Source organism: Salvelinus fontinalis, chromosome 20, assembly GCF_029448725.1.
Source record: "Salvelinus fontinalis isolate EN_2023a chromosome 20, ASM2944872v1, whole genome shotgun sequence".
NCBI classification, from domain to species: Eukaryota; Metazoa; Chordata; class Actinopteri; order Salmoniformes; family Salmonidae; genus Salvelinus; species Salvelinus fontinalis.
The window spans coordinates 18,966,602-18,985,926 of record NC_074684.1 but is presented as its reverse complement, the minus strand read 5'-3'; the positions used below and the strand labels follow the sequence as shown (position 1 = coordinate 18,985,926).

The following is a 19,325-nucleotide window of genomic DNA, read 5'->3' as shown; positions in this document are numbered from 1 at the left end:
TATCTTTTCATGAGATCAATACTGGCCCTACTGAGCTCACATATGACAGTACTGTGGAACGTCAGCTGGGTTTGATCATCTCTTTCAGTCATGATTCATTGTTATGTACTGGTAGGAGAACAGCCACTTCTTTGGCTTTTGTGAAAGTTTAAAGCCTCTCCTCTCCGCCATATAAAACAGCTGTGCTGTCCCAAGCTATACAAGAAATTCACAACTGGAAACCATACTTTGAAATTAGTTTAATACTTTTTCATCACCCCATAAAAGAGTCAATGTGGATAAAGTGCTTCCCATTAGTTTCATTCAAATATCTCTCATACCCAATCATCTTTATTGACCTCCCAACCCAATTAAGGAGGTGATGGAACTACAGTGACTTTATTGTAGTTCTATATACAATAGAAGACATGTAATTTTGTCTTTTAGCTGTGGATAAACCTCATCTACATAAAAGTGATGGCTGTGGAGACCAAAAAGCTGAAAAAGTGGATATGGCATGCATGCAAATTCAGATATCCAACCCTGTTGAGAGTTATAACAAAGGAAGATTATCTGAACTGAAATTTGAAGCAAATGATGGATCAAAAAGCCAACAAATCAAAGTGTTTATTGTACAGACTGCAGTCTAAAATGTAACTTGTTTCAGTCTTGTCCTCCCTCATTTCAATTTCACAGTAGTTTCCAATAACAATAATGTGTTTATTTCATTGTGGCATACACAAGCTATAGGCCTTGTCAGCCAGACTTGTGCTGTAGCTGCCGAGTGGCGCAGCTGCATCTCAGTGCAAGAGGTGTCACTACAGTCCTAGGCTCAAATTCAGGCTGAATCACATCTGGCTGTGATTGGGAGTCCCATAGGGTGGCGCACAATTGGCCAAGCATTGTCCGGGTTTGGCCTGGGTAGGCTGTCATTGTAAATAAGAATATGTTCTTAACTGACTTGCCTAGTTAAATAAAAAACAAAAATAATTATTTTTTAAAAAGCACAGACAGAACACAAAAAAATGTCATGGGACTGATACAGTCGTACAAAAAGTACCCAATTGTCATACTTGAGTAAAGGTAAAGATACCTTAATAGAAAATGACTCAGGTAAACGTGAATGTCACCCAGTAAAATACTACTTGAGTAAAAGTCTAAAAGTATTTGGTTTTAAATATACTTAAGTATCAAAAGTGTAAATCATTTCAAATTCCTTATATTAAGCAAGCCAGACGGCACCATTTTCTTGTTTTTGAAAGTTATGGATAGTTAGGGACACACTCCAACACTCAGACATCATTTACAAATGAAGCATGGGTGTTTAGTGAGTACCTAGATCAGACTCATGATGATAAGGGATGTTCTCTTGATACAATTTCCCTGTCCTGCTAAGCATTCAAAATGTAACGAATAATTAAAAAGTACATTATTATCTTAAGGAATGTAGTGAATTAAAAGTAAAAGTTGTAAAAAATATAAAAAGTAAAGTACAGATACCAAAAAAAACTACTTAAGTATTACTTTAAAGTATTTTTTTACTTACGTACTTTACACCACTGGACTAATAACTGTAAATGTAAATGTAATTTGTCAATTTTCAGTGTGATGGAGAAGCAACGTAGAATTCTAGGTGATTTTGAGCGCATTTTCTTAAATGTTCTTAACCCTCGGGATTTGGTTTGGGGTGGGGCGCCAGAGTGAGAGAGAACGTCCTCCAGCTGTGTGCAAGGACACGCTGCTTGAATGTTAAAACTACTTTGCTGCTGTTTCAAGCATCTTGCGTGACAGGGGAACAGGGTCAACAGTCGATTTGATGTTTCGACTTTGGAATTAGCGCGTGGTTTGCGTTTATACACTGAATTAAGTTTTGAAACGTCGGCGTGGCACGAATTTGAAGAAGTTGCCAAAAGTTTTCAAAAACTGAAAACTCCAGTCGGATCGACAGCGGAGTAGATAATATGATCCTTCAATGAGACCAGCTCCCTCCAATAAGATGATGTAAGTTATACATGTTTTTGTTGTTGTTGCTCATGGCGTTATTGTCAGACGCTTTACTTTTCCATTGCCTTGGAGATAATTGACCTGAGTGTGACCAGAGAATCAATGAATGTCACATTGTTGTCAGCTTAAGTGTTTATTTACAACATTAGCCGATTGACTTTGAGAATGGTCCTACAGTTTATTCATGAATCTTCTATAGCAGTATATCAGACATGCTAAATTATTACATGCTAAATGTATGTATGATATGACACAAAGTAAACTCAACTACTTTTGAGGTAGGCCTAGTGAAAATAGTCTACATTATAGCTGAGGAACGCTAAACTCTCTTATCTCAAATCGAACGGAGTTGATCGTTCCTCAGCTACCTACATTACAGAGAACAGTTTTTTAAAATTGATTTTCCCCCTAGCTCAATTATTGAAGACACTACTGAATACTCCATTTAGTGAAATGCTTGTTATTCCATCTCTTTGGCTGCTGTGTTGGTGTGGAGTAGCCTATACCACATTTTTTAAGTATCATTAAGCACTTTTAAACAATATTTTGTGTCTTCATGAAGACCTTGCCATGACATGTATTATCTTCTGAAGTGCAGTCAGCATGTGAGAAATTGTTATTGAAAGAGTGGTCTTATTATGTGCTTACTTACTTGTGTTACACAACCTACAACACATTCATCCAAAAATGGAATGATTACAGACTAAATGTACAGCTTCCAGTCAGTTCCACCAGGTCCTAAATGTGGAACTTCTGACTGGACAGAACATTTTAGGAGATGTGAGATGAAGTCATAGAGAATATGTTGAAAGGAAGATGAATAGTCTGTACCTGTCCAGGTGACTGACATCAGACACACCACTAAATTGGGGGATTTAATGATAAATGAAAGATCTGATGGCCCTCATATTCTGAGACCAGCAGCTCAGTGATGACACTATACCATGATAAGGTTGAGAAAGACAGGCCTTTACATATCATCAAAAATGTGTCTGAAGATGGTTCATGACTCCAACCATCTTAACAACGGGATAGTTCTCTACAATGATTAATCAGTCTTTATCATTTTTGTAATCCTAGTTTGAATATTGATAATGGCATATTAATTTACAACTGGCCATTTGTTAGTATGGCATCAATGGGTTTGATGGATATGCAGTACAGTCCATCCATCCTCTCTACCAGATGAATCAAAGTCTTTATGTGGTCTCCAAGGGACGCGGAGAACTGACCTCTCAGCTTGTTTTGCGTTCATATTAACATATTTTGAGAGAAACAACTCAACAAAGACCACATTTTCTCTAATGTCAGAAATTGCATGAATATATGAATAGGAATGTATGTAATAAGTGTGCAATTAATTGAGTTTGTTCGCTCAGCCCTAATGCTATAAATGATGTATAAAGATTTAATTAACTTCCTTATGCAAAACAAGTTCTACATTGTGAAATACTGCTGTCTACTATACTGTTTAGGCTACTGGCAAATTAAAAGAAGCAATTGTTAGAAATGTAAAGTTTCAATGTAGACGTACTTTTAATCTGTCTGTCTGCATATTTCAAGACAAGGCATATGGGGGTGTAGTGACATAGTCAATGGGCTGGACGATTTTCAAACAAATAATGCAGGCACTAGGGATGGGGGTGGGAGCATGTGAGTCTGGGCAGATGAGATGCAGTCATTGTTTGTGCGCGTCTGTAAGTTGTTGTTCGTGTTTGTATCCGATGTGAAAAGAAATCTGAAAGTTTATTTTTGAAAGTTTCCGTCGTCTGTAGAACACACAATCATTTCCAATAACCATATTAGTCATCTATTTGAATAGTCCAAGAAACAATAGATGAATTTACAGTTATGAGGAAGTATATGTGGCTTTTTTGTGTGAAATGTGAATAGAATATATATTGCTGTATTTCCATTATTTATACCGTGTGTGTTTAGCAAGAATAATTACTTTGAGATAAGGTTGCGAGTTATTAGGTCGTGGAGTCGCAAACATGTCAGTTCTTCACTACTGAGTGTTGTTTTCTGAATGACCATAGGATAAGATATTCCTTCCTTATCTCCATGAGGACAATGTAAGCTGGACTCAGGTTTCTCTTGATGAGAGCACCTCTCTTGATCTTTGTTTGCTGACAGCCATGATGAACATGATGAGCTAAACTCCTGCTGTTGTCTGAATAAAATATGACCAGTGATCATGACCTTTGTGTGGGTGGCCAATTCATAGCTCCATATCACTTTTCTTAGTGCTCCTTGTGCTTGCGAGGAAGTTGAAGTTGAATTGCGATACTCATCACCTTGTCTAAGTTCGTGAACTTGGGAGGGCACACGGTGAACTAAACAGAACCGGGATCAGACATGCAGACCTATCATTATTCAATGGATGAAGTTTGGTGAATTGAATTATATTATTAAAAAGTTTGCATGGAGGAGAGGGTCTGGTATTCTTCCATACTCTGACACTGTCACTGTGAAGACGCTCCGAGTCATCAGGTTCACATTGTTGTCAGCAAATGACCATCCCTTGAGTACAGTGATTGTTTCTCTTGAGGAATCATTCAATGTGGGATACCTACTACCTTCTGAAAAAATGCAAATTAGAAGGACTGGGAAGCTGTGAAATGTTATTTTGAACCATCCTCCAGCACCACCCACGGCTCAGGCTCAGGCAACACCTAGAGTAATTGGTATCAATTAGGCCCAGACCAGATGTGGCTATTGGCTAATGAAGGTAGTGTTTGCTGAAGTGGAAAAGCCATCCGTCCAGTTCCCCTCAGTGTAGTGGAAATGAACAGAGGAGGCTAAGAGGCTCTATTCTCTAAGATGGAAGAGGAGAGCAGGGCCTCTTGGCAGACTCTCCATCCAGTCCATATAGTTTGGGCCCACAGCAGCACAACCATATGATTTAACTAATAGTAGCTAACCCAGCTCTGTGAAATGACTTGGGTTTGGAGTATACTGCAATTTCCTGACTAATAGGTTTGTTTATGTGTGTGGCCTTGAGTTGATTGGGAGACCACAATTATGTGTTATACAGAAATGTTAGAACAAATTACTATTTTGATTGAGAAGCAGATTCAGATGGGGTCATGATCACGTATGAACTCAGAGGGAAATTACACCTAGAAACCAATGACAAGAGGTTGAAGAGGTTGATTTCGTAGTATCTGTAATAACCCCACATAGATGCATCTGGACTGCAGAGACCCAGCTATAGAAATGTGTTGATATGACTGGATTGACTCTGGCTGCTGTTTTGGTCTTCTCTATTCCCATCACATTGAATTTTTAATTTTGTATTCTTGCTGTAAACCTGTTTTTATATTTGTACTGTTTGATTGTCTTGTAAGTGATTTATCCAATTCACTTGCGTACAGGTTAGATAAGATTACAGGGAACTTATCCTGACTGACTTCCATGTATCTATGCTGAACTCCTCCCAGACAAAATTGTATATCAGACAATGTGGATTTTTCATGTCGTAGACAAGGCAATTATCCAAGCCTGGTTATGTCATTAATCAAATGATATTCCTGGAATGTAAAGTCTACAGGCGATGGGGTTGTATATATTTTCCCAGTGATCAAAACGACCGCATTGGTTATTATGGAGGCATGACTAATCGCAGTAATTGGTATATTTTCCTTCATTATAAATTACATTTTTATGTTAGATTCAAACAAGGAGCATCTCTTGTAAGTCATTGTATGAACCACACTGATGTAGTCTGTCGGATACTCGCCACTGGTGCTCTCTAACTCTGGAAGTCATTACAACTGACATGAAAGAATGATTTATCATTATATAACAAAACTGCATTTGCTTCGCTGTGGTCCCTTTTTGTGCTGAAAATATGTTTCCATACCACAAATACATCATTCAAACTTTTAAAGTGGACCCAAATTGCATCAGTATGAATAAATATACTGTATTTGTGTGCTTGTGTGTACTGCATGTGTAAGACTGTACTATAAGACGATACCGAGTATGTCTCCATCTTAACTGTGATTGACAGGGAGTCTTACGTCCGTGGAGGATGGTGGCGATGGAAGTTCCGTAACGTCCTGCCAGTTGCCCTGCTATGGATGTCCCTGCAAAGACAAGGTACCGAGTCTGATTTAACTATTGGCATTGATTGTGTTTTCTTATGTTTAGAACAGTATGAATCATTAAATAAAAAAAGACAAATGGATATTAATTGATCGTTTCATTGTTATACTGTATGCCATTGCTTTCTCTCAACATTGCCCTTCTTTCGTTCTCTTTTATTCATGTCATTTTTTCTGTTTCATTGATTGTGCTTGTTGCAACCTCTGCTTTCTCATGTCTGTGTTTCAGTTAACACTAGCACTTATTGATTTACATATGCACATTCAGAATGATTGAACACCTGAAAGCGATTGTTGTCCTAAGTACAATAGTTTGATATCAAAGTAGGCCTACTTGATCAGTCTTTGGCAAGTGGAACTACTCTCTCGTCAGAAATATTGGTGTTACCTTTTTATAATCTGTGATTTTGTGATAACTGATGGAAGATATAATAAGGAACAAGACCGTCTTGATAGCTGAACAAGTGATGGCTTACAGTCCATCAGAAATATATGTAGCAGTCAGTACCAGTGATGGATAAATGCAGTCAGTATGCAGAACTGGATAGAATCACTTAAACAGCGATGACAAGCCATTTTCTATTTACCACCACCAGGTAATCACGAGAGGGGATTTCAAATGTGTTTCATTACACCAACAGACTCTGAAACAGGGTGAATGTTTCCCAAATTGCATCAAGCAAATCATTTCTTACTGACTTTGCTTTAGTGAGTGCATTTCCATTTTTCGTTGTGTGCCATTTTTGACAGCAAAAAGACAAACACATTAAACAAGCCAAAAACCAAAAAACGTCCCATTTTTATAATGTCGCCCAAGGGTGCCGTTGGACGTTCTGCTAAGAGAGTTTTTAGGCTCAGCATGTGTTGTATGTACTGGGCTAATGTGTTTACCACAGGAACTAGCCCTCTTGAAGCCAGGAAAAGGCCTCCACTCTGGTCCAGTTCATTCTTCATAAAGCTCACACCATTTCTCGCACCTAGGAGTTATAACATTGTACGTTTTGAGCATGTTCTATGCTTAACTTCATGTTGTAGTAAGCCTGACTGACTGACTGTTCTATTTTATGCTGTTATGTAACTGATATATGTTATGTTAGTTTATTTAGAAAGCATAGTCTTTTTTTCTTTGTGGCTGGCTGTGTTGGTTGGTATTGGCAGGCAGACCTGAAGCAGAAACATGTATAGTTCTGGCTGGTGTTCAGAAAAGGCTTGGATCATAGGAGATTCAGTGCTGGGAAACTGGGCATTTTTTAAGTGTATTTAATGCCAGAGAGAGAATCAACAGAGTAATCTCACACTCTCATAAAAAGATTCTCATAAAATGCTGCCCCATTTTGACAATTAACAATAGAGCTTCTTATCACAAGAAAGAGGGTAGGTATGATTATGAATCACTGAGTAGAAGATTGAGATTGCAGGAGTGTCAATACAGGACATTAGAAGGGGAATCCTCTTTACTCAGACATGTCAACATCTTCTGATTAAATCCACTTGGGCATGTGGCACCACAGAGCAGAAAACTCCCATTTCTGCTGTGTTTTTATTGTGATAGGACACTTCTTCCAACCACAAATGAACAGAATGTCAAATTTGCCCCCATCAATTTCCATTCCACAAAAATATAATATAGGGGCAAGATTGACATTCTGTTCATTTGTGGTTGGAAGAAGCGTCCTATCACAATAAAAAACACAACAGAAATGGGAGTTTTCTGCTCTGTGGTGCCACAGATTCCCCTTCTAATGTCCTGTATTGACACTCCTGCAATCTCAATCTTCTACTCAGTAATTCATAATCATACCTATTATGATCTAGTGTTACGCAGGGAGCAGCTTTGACACTGTCATAACATGTGTAGTTGGGTTCCTAGTGATGAGCCATGGTCTCAGCAGACCTTTGGAAATAAATAAAAATACCTTGGCAGAGCTGTTCCGTCCTCCACCATGTTCCAGCAGCATAACTAGGGCTGCTACGGTGACTGTATTACCACCACACTGGCGGTCACGAGTCATGATGGCAGTCAAATTCGGCTTGACCATTTAGCCACAGTAATTAGGCTTCTCCAAGCTCTGATGTGGCTGATGGTCATTAGTAGTCTACCAAAATTGCTAATTGCCTGGTACTCAGCACTCTATTGTCCCTCTACTCACTCTGACATCAATGCAAATGTAATCGAAAATCGAATCAAACACTTCATGAGAGCTCATGTTGCACAACATTTCGATGGGCTATGCAATTGCGTGAGAAAACAGAGTGATGGCCTCTATTAAAAAGAGTAGGATCCCATCAGCTTTCAATAGGCTAGGACTACTATATTTATTCATCAACTTTCCTAATATTAAACACATTGCTTTGCTTTGCAACAGGACTATAGCCTACCTGGCTGGCATGAAAATGAACCACAGAAAAAGCGTCCTCCATTTGCTATTTAAGTGCATAGATGACATGTATTTTCAAGGCAGGTGCATGATAATGGTCCATTCTAAATCTAAACAAATTTCAGACATATATTATTTAGTACGTAAAGACAAGATTAAATCAAGGATAGTCTGATGGGGGACAATATTAGCCTATCGCTTGTGAATTATATATTATCACTTGTGAATGATGCCCAGTGTAAGGCAAGAAACAGCGCATGCCTTTTTTTGTAACTTTTTCAAATTCGCACATCTCATGTAGCCTAGCCCATAGGCCTATATGTTTTGATAAGGTTTGTATCACAACTAAAGTGGCCAAATAAAATTAAAATTAAGCACATTTATCTGCTTTACAATGGGTGCAGAGCCTAACTGGCATACATACGAAGCGAGTGAGTTTCAAGTTTGGGGAAGATCATTTTCACCATTAAAAATGCATTTGTGGTCACTTTTTTGAGAATTGTGTTTTCCTGCTAATGGAACATTCACGTTTATAGCCTACTGCCGTGTGCGCATTGCTGCGCTTATGTGAAGAAATAGCTGAATAGTTTATCAACATTTTAAGCAAAGGGTTCTGATCTGTTGTATCAGGCTCATTGCTCAAAACAGGGTTTTTTATGCTAGTGGTTGTATTTATTTGGGATCTATCGCATCCCACAACTGTCCCAGACTATGATTGGAATATTTCTTTCTCACACAGGATAGAATAGGTCAACTTTTGTACTATGGGGGATAGTAGATTGACAGAGGCTAGTGCTTTTGCTGTTAGTTAAGCCTACTCATCTTGTTGGCTTACGGAAAGTAAATGTTGACAGTTATTCCAATATCTTCAATATGCGCCTCAGACTTGTATAAGGATGCATGCAGTTGCATCCCAGATGTGTCTGTCCTCACTTAGCCTGTGAAAAAGACCAGATCATTTGATGGAGAGCCATGTGAGTGAGAGGTGCTTCGGCAAGCAGCCAGGAGAAGGTAATTCTAATTGTTATATTCAGCCCAAGGGCACAACGGCCACTGGCCGCAAAAGGCATGGATTGTTTATGGGGCATTACGGCAACACAAAGGGGATGCAGCCCGGGAAATTGGAGGCATTATCAATTGCTTGTAAAATTGTGAATGAGAGACTGATGAAGTGTGTGCAGTCTGTGCAAAAAAACAAAGCAGAGCTCATGGTATTCATACAGCTGTTTTCAAATCATCATTAAAGCAGCATCATGCAGCCTTAGAATGTATTAAAAATCAAAACACATAGCCCAACGTTTGTAAAACAACAAAAGTTACATAATTCTAAATGAAGTATATAAGAGTATCTGTTTCTTTGTTAACCGCTCAGCACAGAATAGCCACATGTGCACACTCCCTCAAATCGTTTATAGAAAACATATCCTTTCTATTTTATTCAGCTATGTTCAATTGTATTATTCATACTATAAAATAATGCCACCTAATTCTAAGCGAGTCTTGTCTGCTAAATGAACTAGTGTAGCCCACAGCCATATTGCATAGTTAGATCAGGGCCTAACATAAGGACAACTCAGAGTATGCTAATCTGATCTGAAATAGACTACATTTTCTTCATATCATGTTTCTTTAAAGCTGTTTAAAATAAATAATGGATTTATTGTGATGTGTAGGATATATTACATGGATTTATTAGACTTTTTAAAATGTAGATGTTCTTAAGGTCTGCATCAGTGGCTTGTAGGCTATACGTCGAAGCCAGGAGATGCTAAATGTGTTTATGTTAATTAACGGTATATTACCCTGAGACCAGCAGTTATTTTCTTGACAATCACCAGCTGACAACATTTTATGACTGCCATAGCCCTCAGCAAAACTCCTGTCTGTTAAAAGATGGGGTCATATGCGATTAAACTGCATGGGTCATCACAAGCCCCCCAACCCCCCTCCCTTGCCTTCCCTCCTCCCCTCCTAAGGTATAGCACTTAATTAGCCCTCTCATGAAAACAGGGGTGGGGCAGATACCAGCTGAGATACAGCTAGCTGGTGCGCTGCCAAGAGACCAGGAGGGGGCTGCTTGAAGGCAGTAATCTGGAGGATTAAACCTTCTCAGAGGTCCTCTATCTGAAATAATCAATTTTTAGGCAGTGGGGGTATCAGTTATTGTTTAAACCCCTTTCTTCCCCTCTTTTGTATCTGGCATTCCATCCCCTGACACCATCCCACCACAGCCTGCCCTGCCGCCTCTCAAAGGAGCTTTCTGATCAAACCCTGTTTTTATTAAGGCACTCTCTTCACTGGCACACTTCACATTTTCAGTCGTGCTACAGTAACAACAATGTGCGAATTTCATTACAAGTCGGCGTCTTGAGGTTTATACAGCAACAATGGGGTTTTGTGTTCTTATGTTAGTGTGTCCTTCAAAACTTTTAATCACAGAAATATACCGTTTTCCATCTCTTTGACAGTTAAACGTATACACATGTTGCTCTTTTTCAACACTACTGTACACAGTCACTTTTTGTAACCCACAATTATTGAACACATTGCCAGTCAGATGGAAAAGTCTTTGAACATTTTTAAACAAAATATATGTATTTTTATTTAACACGAAATAACTTCCCAGGAGTTGCTGAAGCCAGTTATTCAACATGTAATATCATATGTAATTGGCAGAAATTAGTTACAGTGATTATGTGTATTATCTTAAAATGAGATACTTCGATGTGGGTCTAAGTGTGGTGCGTGTGTGTGGCCATACCAATGATGTACAGTGAGCTCCAAATCTATTGGGACAGTGAAATAACATGATTACGGATAATCCTGAATGAATTGAGAATAATGTTGTGTGAGAAAGTTACAGAGGCATGTCAACCCCCCCCCCCCCCCCCCCCCAAAAAAAAAAACTTCCCCTCTTATTGTAATGGTGAGAGGTTAGCATGTCTTGGGGTATGATTATTAACAATTCATTCAGGACTATCTGTAAAAATGGTAGCGTCCACATTAATGGTAGCATCCATGTTAGCTCCCGAGTGGTGCAGTGGTCTAAGGCACGGTCTAAGGCAGTACAAGAGGTGCCATTACAGTCCCTGGTTTGAATCCAGGCTGTATCACATTCGGCTGTGATTGGGAGTCTATAGGGCGGCGCACAATCACAGCCGAATGCGGGTTTGGCCTGGGTAGGTGGTCATTGTAAATAAGAATTTGTTCTTAACTGACTTGCCCAGTTAAATAAAGGTCAAATAAAATAATAATGTAGAAGTGTTTAGACACGTATAATATTCTTATTTACAATAAAAGTGACTCTAAAATGACACCATTCATTTTTTACCATTATTTTCTATTGGGCAGAAAATAATCTGAAACACAAAATAATCTGAAACACAACCAAAACAAACAGAAAATGCATCCAACAAGTTTGTAGTCATAAACAGTGTTCCCTCATAACTGCTAAAATGTGCGCGTGCTCCTCCTAGACTGTTGCGCAGAAGAAATACCACAGGCTGGGCAGAGACGCTAGAGATTGAACTTCACCGAGTTCGCCCCATTAGTTTTCACTATATAGATCATCGTTTTTTCTGTGATTGAATCAACATTATATCAGCCCCATTTCAATGCAACAAACCAAAAACAAATCAAGCTTTGCAATATTCAGTCTGTGGTTTTGTTGTAGGTAGAGCCAGAGCGCAACGGAGTAGAATTCTATTTGTGGGGGTAGCCCACGAGCGGTCAGATCAGAGCGCAGAGCCACGCTTGTACTCATTTCTTGATATTCTTTGCTAGTTAGCGAGTTATTAGCCCAGTTATTGATACGTAGATGTCAGCAATGGGGAGTGCTTCCTACAAGAGCACAAATCGTGTATGCTACATTTCAAGCTGTCTTTGAAAACCCAATCAGTTAAAAAGCACATATCATAATTAAAGAAGCAGTGTTGTATTTTGAGACAGGCTTGAATATGCAAATAATCCAATAGGCAGAGAGGGTGGCCTACATTGTCAAATTCTCTGCAATGGTGGAAAAGTACCCAATTGTCATACTTGAGTAAAAGTAAAGATACCTTAATAGAAAATGACTCAAGTAAAAGTGAAAGTCATCCAGTCAAAACCTATTTGAGTAAAAGTTTTTAAGTATTTGGTTTTAAATGTAGTTAAGTATCAAAAGTAAATGTAATTTCTAAAATATACTTAAGTATCAAAAGTACAAGTAAATGTATAAGTCATTTCTAATTTCTTATATTAAGCTAACCAGACGGCACCATTTTCTTGTTTTTATTTAATATACGGATAGCCAGGGGTATGTTCCAACAGATCAGAGGCAGTAGAGATGACCAGCGATGTTCTCTTGATAAGTGTGTGAATTAGACCATTTTCCTTTCCCGCTAAGCATTCAAAATGTAATGACTACTTTTGGGCGTCAGGAAAAAAGTACACTATTTTCTTTAGGAATGTAGTGAAGTAAAAGTTGTCAAAAATATAAATAGTAAAGTACAGATACTCAAAAAAACTACTTAAGTAGTACTTTCAAGTATTTTTAAGTACTTTACACCGCTGATTCTCTGTATGGTAATAATAATTAATTGTATTTTGCAAAGTGGTTTCTTGCATCATACAACACAATGCAATTTACAGTCACCTATTTGGCCCATGGTATTACAGACCACATAAAAAATCATTAATTAATGTCTAGCCCTTTATCATGTAAAAACATTTTCAAAAGTCTCATTCAATGTAGGCCTTCATTGAACACGACATATAGGCTAATGTAGGCTATATCTTAAAAATCAAAACCTATTTCCATGTGAAAATGTTGGGATTTGCGCCATTGGTTTTGTTGGGAGGCCTACATTATGCTATAGCCTTAATAGCCTATTGGCTGCTGTCTAAAACTGTAAGGGTACAGCCTCAGTGTTAACTGTAAACACGTGCTGGAAGTTGTACAAAATTCTCACAACGTTCAAGTTTCCACTCACAAGATGTAAAATTTGCTCAGTGCCCCCCAAAAAGTTGAGGGAACGTTGGTTACAAGCTTGATGTAGTCATTACATGCTAGGAATGTGGTACCAAATTCTAAACTTTTGACTATTTTAATATCATATAAATGAATTTGTCCCAGTACTTTTGGTTCCCTAATGGGGGTGTACAAAAAGTGCTGTCATTTCTAAATGGTTCACCAGATATGGATGAAAATACCCCCAAATGAAAGCTGTCAGTCTGCACTTTAACCTCAGTCATTGTATCATTTCAAAGTGCTGGAGTACAGAGCCAAAACAACAAAAGTCCAAATTACAAATTACTGTCCAAATGCTTTTGGAGCTCACTGTAAAGTATATAAACCCATTGGTGTGTGTGTGTGTGTGTCCTCTGCACCATGTGAGTGCAGGGTGGTTCAGTACACAGGGGGCTGGTCAGGCCCATGGCAGCGGTCAGGGCTTAGTGCGTCTCAGAGGGATGTGAACAGGGACATACAAACTGAGTAAACATCATTTGGCATGTTGTTTTTCCTCTTGCGCACCACACACACACCACACCAGTGGCTGGCAGCATCACACACACACACGTCTGTAAAACAGCAGGGTATTCCAGTAGCATGATTCCATCCAATAGTGATTTCACTCTCCTTTGCAAAACAGACCCAGTCCAGTTGTCAAACGTTGATCCAATTACTTGTTTATTTAAATCCTGACCATGAAGGGAGTTTGTTCATGCTGTTGTTTTTTCTCTGGACCCTGCCAAATATTATATGAAATTGCCACCATTTTGTTGGGAGGGATTCTTGTTGACTCCACTAAATGGTAACCACAGCAGCACAACCACAGTTCTGTTGGTATGCAAATGCTGAGGCATCACCCTTGTTGTTGTCTAATGTATCTCAATGTTGTGGAAGTGAAACGGCGATGGACTGACTATCTGGACATCCAGTCACACTCTCCAACATGTGTTCACATTTTCAAAACCATGATTTAATAACATGGAGTGTCTGTTTTGCATTAGCTCTGTTAATTCCTTATAATTCATGTTCAGGGTCTATTCTCATAACATGGAAAAAGGGGAAAAAACATGTTCAGAGTGGATCAAGGTAACATATTTTATGTAAAACCACTCTGTTAGAACTCCTTACTGGTCACAGATTCAGGAAACATTCAGACTTTCCAATGTGCTAAGTAGTCAACATAGGAACAAAGGGTAATAAAACAAATGACCTTTATTCTTTGCAGTAGTGCTCATTCCAAGACCGTCCAAAATCAGTATTTTGATGTTTACACACATTGCTTTTCTAATTCAGTCTTATTTTAATCTTATTCAAGTGCTAGCATGACATGCGGAAAGAAATCAAACTAATACTGCATGTCAAATGTATTATTAAAGTGGGATCATTCTCATTGGCCGGGCTCCTATTACATAGAAATGTATGCATACAAACTATTTAAAACGTATTTAGATACTGACAAGTCCAGTTGCTTTGTGCAATTGGAACCACAGTGAATACCAACGCCTACATTCTGAGAGTAAATTTGCTAGTATACATCATTGATAATTGTTGGATTAAATGCTTGTGGGCTCACAACTCCTGAGCTCACAAGTGCGCACCATTGTAGCCTTAATTCCCTTTTGACATGTCTCCTATCAATGGTTATCATGGTCATCATTTGCATTTGAGTTACTTCCTCACCAGTGTTTGCTCAGAGCCTCTCACCGTTCCTTTTGTCTCCGTTTTTCTCATTGTAAAACCATACATATGTAGGATCTTAATTTGATCACCCTGTGGCAGGATAACTTTTCTGCAACGCAGGACATTTAAAACGTGTAGTGTATTTGAGATTTAAAAAGGCTTCTAAAGTTTGTAATTTCCACTTAGAAATTTCAAACTTGATTTTCACTTATGAAAAATGTATCAACTGTTACAAAAATGTCCATTAATTATAATCCACATAATAATTCAAATTTCCTCTTGTTACAGGATTATTTTCCTACTGTAGGAGACTGGCTCAGATTAAGATTCTACATCTGTATCACATCACAACACCCAACGTCCTCCCTCGTATTTCTCTGTTTGCACATAGATGGTAAATCACTAATGATTCTGACTGGTTAAAAGAAGATACCCAGTCACTCTTTTACACCACATACCTTATATTTGACCACTTGTTGACCTGGGGTGTAGAAATGTTCTCTGTCTTTTATGGGACTGGGCTATGGCCCTGATAAATCCTAGAGGCAACTGAGAGGGGCTGTCGCTCACTCTGCGTTTCATCCTCCACTCAGACACTCTGGTGCTGTGCACTGGTTTCAGTGTGCCTCAGTCAATTATGTCTAGGCCATTAATTGGACTGTTTGGTAATCCCTTACATCAATAAGAGTATAATAGCTTTCACCTGGAGTACTATAACTGTATCAATCTATGTTTATTTTGAATAGAAGTGTGGCTGTTACTTTTTGATGGATTTTTAAAAAGACAAGTGGATAATGTGTGCAGTTAGCTTCATATTTACATGACAGGTGATGTGGCATGTGATTGAGTGCAGCCTGAATAGAAGACAGTGCTGGTGGGATGTGTGCAGTGGTGGAAAAATTACCCAATTATCATACTCTAGTAAAAGTAAAGATATCTTAATACAAAATGACTCAAGTAAAAGTGAAAGTCACCCAGTAAAATACTACTTAAATAGAAGTCTAAAAGTATTTGGTTTTAAATATACTAAAGTATAACAAGTAAAAGTAAAAGTATAAATCATTTCAAATTCCTTATTTTAAGCACATTTACCGATAGCCAGGGGCACACTCAGACATCATTTACAAACGAAGCATGTGTATTTAGTGAGTCCACCAGATCAGACACAGTAGGGATGACCAGGGATGTTCTCTTGTTAAGTGTGTGAATTGGACCGTTTTCCTGTCCTGCTAAGCATTGAAAATATAACAAGTACTTTTGGGTGTTAGGGAAAATGTATAGAGTAAAAAGTACATAATTGTCTTTAGGAATGTAGTGAAGTAAAAGTAAAAGTTGTAAAAATATATATAAATAGTGAAGTACAGATACCCCCAAAAAACTGCTTACGTAGTACTTAAGGTATTTTTTACTTAAGTACTTTCCCCCACTGGATGTTTGGATAGTTGACCTTTAAATTGTACACTGTCTCTTTATAAACGTTCAAGTTTGTGATGAGGACATGCAACAGATCAGTCATTCATACATTGCTATGATCATTGATCTCCTGAAGAAGATATCGCTTTTCCTTTCTTTCTGTTCCCCCAAATGTTTGGATATACTTGTAAAGTTACCAGGTTGTTAGCTTACTAGCCAATGAGGTAACATGACAGAACAAGGTGTAAACAAATGGTTAACGACGTGTGAGTAGTTTTAGAACGGCCCATGACATGGTTTTTGAAAGTAAAATGCAGTCCTGGCTATCCGCTATAGGAATATAAAAATGTTGCGCCGGTAATATTGGTCAGATCGGTTGACCTGGTTGGGCTAGAAGCAAACCATTTTCGTTGTTATAATGGTGCAATCTTGAAGCTATTGAATCTGCACTCTTTTTTTCTTTAGGGCACAAGGAAACAAATGTACAGCGAACCTTATCATTACAACAATAATTATCTGAAAACTCCTGGTCGCACAGCAAAATATTTAATTGCATATGCTACCAAATTGGTCGCACTTTAGAGCCCTGAATATGTATGATAATGCTTGAGACTCATGTTGCTGGCAGTAATAGTTTTTTCTTTGACTGGGCCTCACATACAGTGCATTCTGAAAGTATTCAGACCCATTCACTTTTTCCGCATTTTGTTACAGTACAGCCTTATTCTAAAATTGATTAAATGTATTTATTTCCTCATCTATCAACATACAATAACCCATAATGACAAAGCGAAAACAGGTTTTTAGAAATGTTTCCAAATGTATAAAAAGATTAAAAACAGAAAGGCCTTATTTACATAAGTATTCAGACCCTTTGCTAATGAGACTTGAAATTGAGCTCAGGTGCATCCTGTTTCCATTGATCATCCTTGAGATGTTTCTACAACTTCTTTGGAGTCCAACTGGGGTAAATTCAATTGATTGGACATGATTTGTCTAATATAAAGGCACATACCTGTCTATATAAGGCCCACAGTTGACAGTGGGGGTCGAAGCCATGAGGTCGAAGAAATAGTCCGTAGAGCTCAGAGACAGGATTGTGTCGAGGCACATCTGGGGAAGGGTAACAAAACATTTCTGCAGCATTGAAGGTCCCCAAGAACACAGTGGAAGAAGTTTGGAACCACCAAGACTCTTCCTAGAGCTGGCCACCCGGCCAAACTGAGCATTCGGGGGAGAAGGGCCTTGGTCAGGGAGGTGACCAAGAACCCGATAGTCACTCTGACAGAGCTCCAGAGTTCCTCTGTGGAGATGGTTGTCTTTCTGAAAGGTTCTCCCATCTCTGCAGCACTCCACCAATCAGACCTTTATGGTAGAGTGGCCAGATGGTAGCCACTCCTCAGTAAAAGGCTCATGACAGCCCGCTTGGAGTTTGCCAAAAGGCACCTAAAGAACTCTCAGACCATGAGAAACAAGATTCTCTGGTCTAATGAAACCAAGATTGAACTCTTTGGCCTAAATGCCAAGCGCCACGTCTGGAGGAAAAAAGGTACCGCTCATCACCTGGCCAATACATCCCTACGGTGAAGCATGCTGGTGGCAGCATCATGCTGTGGGGATGTTTTTCAGTGGCAGGGACTGGGAGACTAGTCATGTCTAGGTTCACCTTCCAACAGGACAAAGACCTTAAGCACACAGCCAAGACAATGCAAGAGTGGCTTCGGGACAAGTCTTTGAATGTCCTTGAGTGGCCCAGCCAGAGCTCGGAGTTGAACCCGATCTAACATTTCTGGAGAGACCTGAAAATAGCTGTGCAGCAACGCTCCCCATCAAACTGACAGAGCTTGAGAGGATCTGCAGAGAAGAATGGGAGAAACTCCCCAAATGCAGGTGAGCCAAGCTTGTAGCGTCATACCCAAGAAGACTCGAGGCTGTAATTGCTGCCGAAGGTGCTTCAACAAAGTCCTGATTAAAGGGTCTGAATACTTATGTAAATGTGATATTTTAGTTTTATTTTTTATTTTTTTGCAAAAAAATGAAAAATACAGTTTTTGCTTTGTCATTATGGGGCATTGTGTGTAGATTGATGAGGGGGAAAAAACTATTTAATTCATTTTAGAATAAGGCTGTAACGTAACAAAAGTGTGGAAAAAGTCAAGGGGTCTGAATACTTTCCGAATGCACGTTAATAGGTGTTTTTGGACCAGGAAAAGGAACAGCCACTTAAAGCTGTAATTTGGTCGGCCTGAGTCAGTGGATTTAGTTTTTAGGACCCTCTTGACAATCTCGGCTGAGAAGAGGGCACATGTTGGCAGGTATAACAGTGCCATAGTAGGACCAGGCTGTAATCTGACCCTGCATCAGCCATCCATTGTGGGGTACATAACACTTCTAATGAGTCATTTTTCTGAAGCAACGACAACTCTGGACTGGAATCAGGCAATAAACAGAAACGTGTGGTTTTGGTAGTCTTTTTTGCCAGTGGATAATTTGCTCTTACTGTTCCCTCGACCCTCTCCAAGGGTAGAATTCTCTGGATTGTTGCCTTCCAGGTTTCCTAATACCTGCTTTAATTCAGTTTGTAGAGAAATCACACCCCAAAGGTAACATGGCTCCTGCCTGTAAGCCATCAGGATCCAGGATCAGAGAGTTAGGCAAGTAAACGAAAACACCCAACATAACAACTGCTGATTTCCATTGTATGGGTGTTATCCAGGGTTTGGCTTTTGAATTGTAATATAAATGTTCCTGAAATTTCATAGAGAAAGACTT

At 38.9% G+C, this 19,325-nt stretch overlaps 1 protein-coding gene across 5 annotated transcripts in view; it reads left to right on the top strand.

The window, feature by feature from the left end:
* Positions 1 to 1,552: 1,552 nt before the first annotated feature.
* The window catches only part of LOC129817457 (adhesion G-protein coupled receptor G6-like), a 57,481-nt gene continuing 39,708 nt past the window's right edge, over positions 1,553 to 19,325 (top strand). For 3 of the 5 annotated variants that reach the window (XM_055872725.1, XM_055872726.1, XM_055872723.1), the window contains exons 1-2: positions 1,554 to 1,980; positions 5,999 to 6,087. In XM_055872725.1, the coding sequence (XP_055728700.1) occupies positions 1,952 to 1,980; positions 5,999 to 6,087 (118 nt within the window). In that variant the 5' untranslated portion in view covers positions 1,554 to 1,951. Of the gene's footprint in view, positions 1,981 to 5,998; positions 6,088 to 19,325 lie in introns of all 5 variants that reach the window. The other 2 variants (XM_055872728.1, XM_055872727.1) reach the window with 1 other exon arrangement.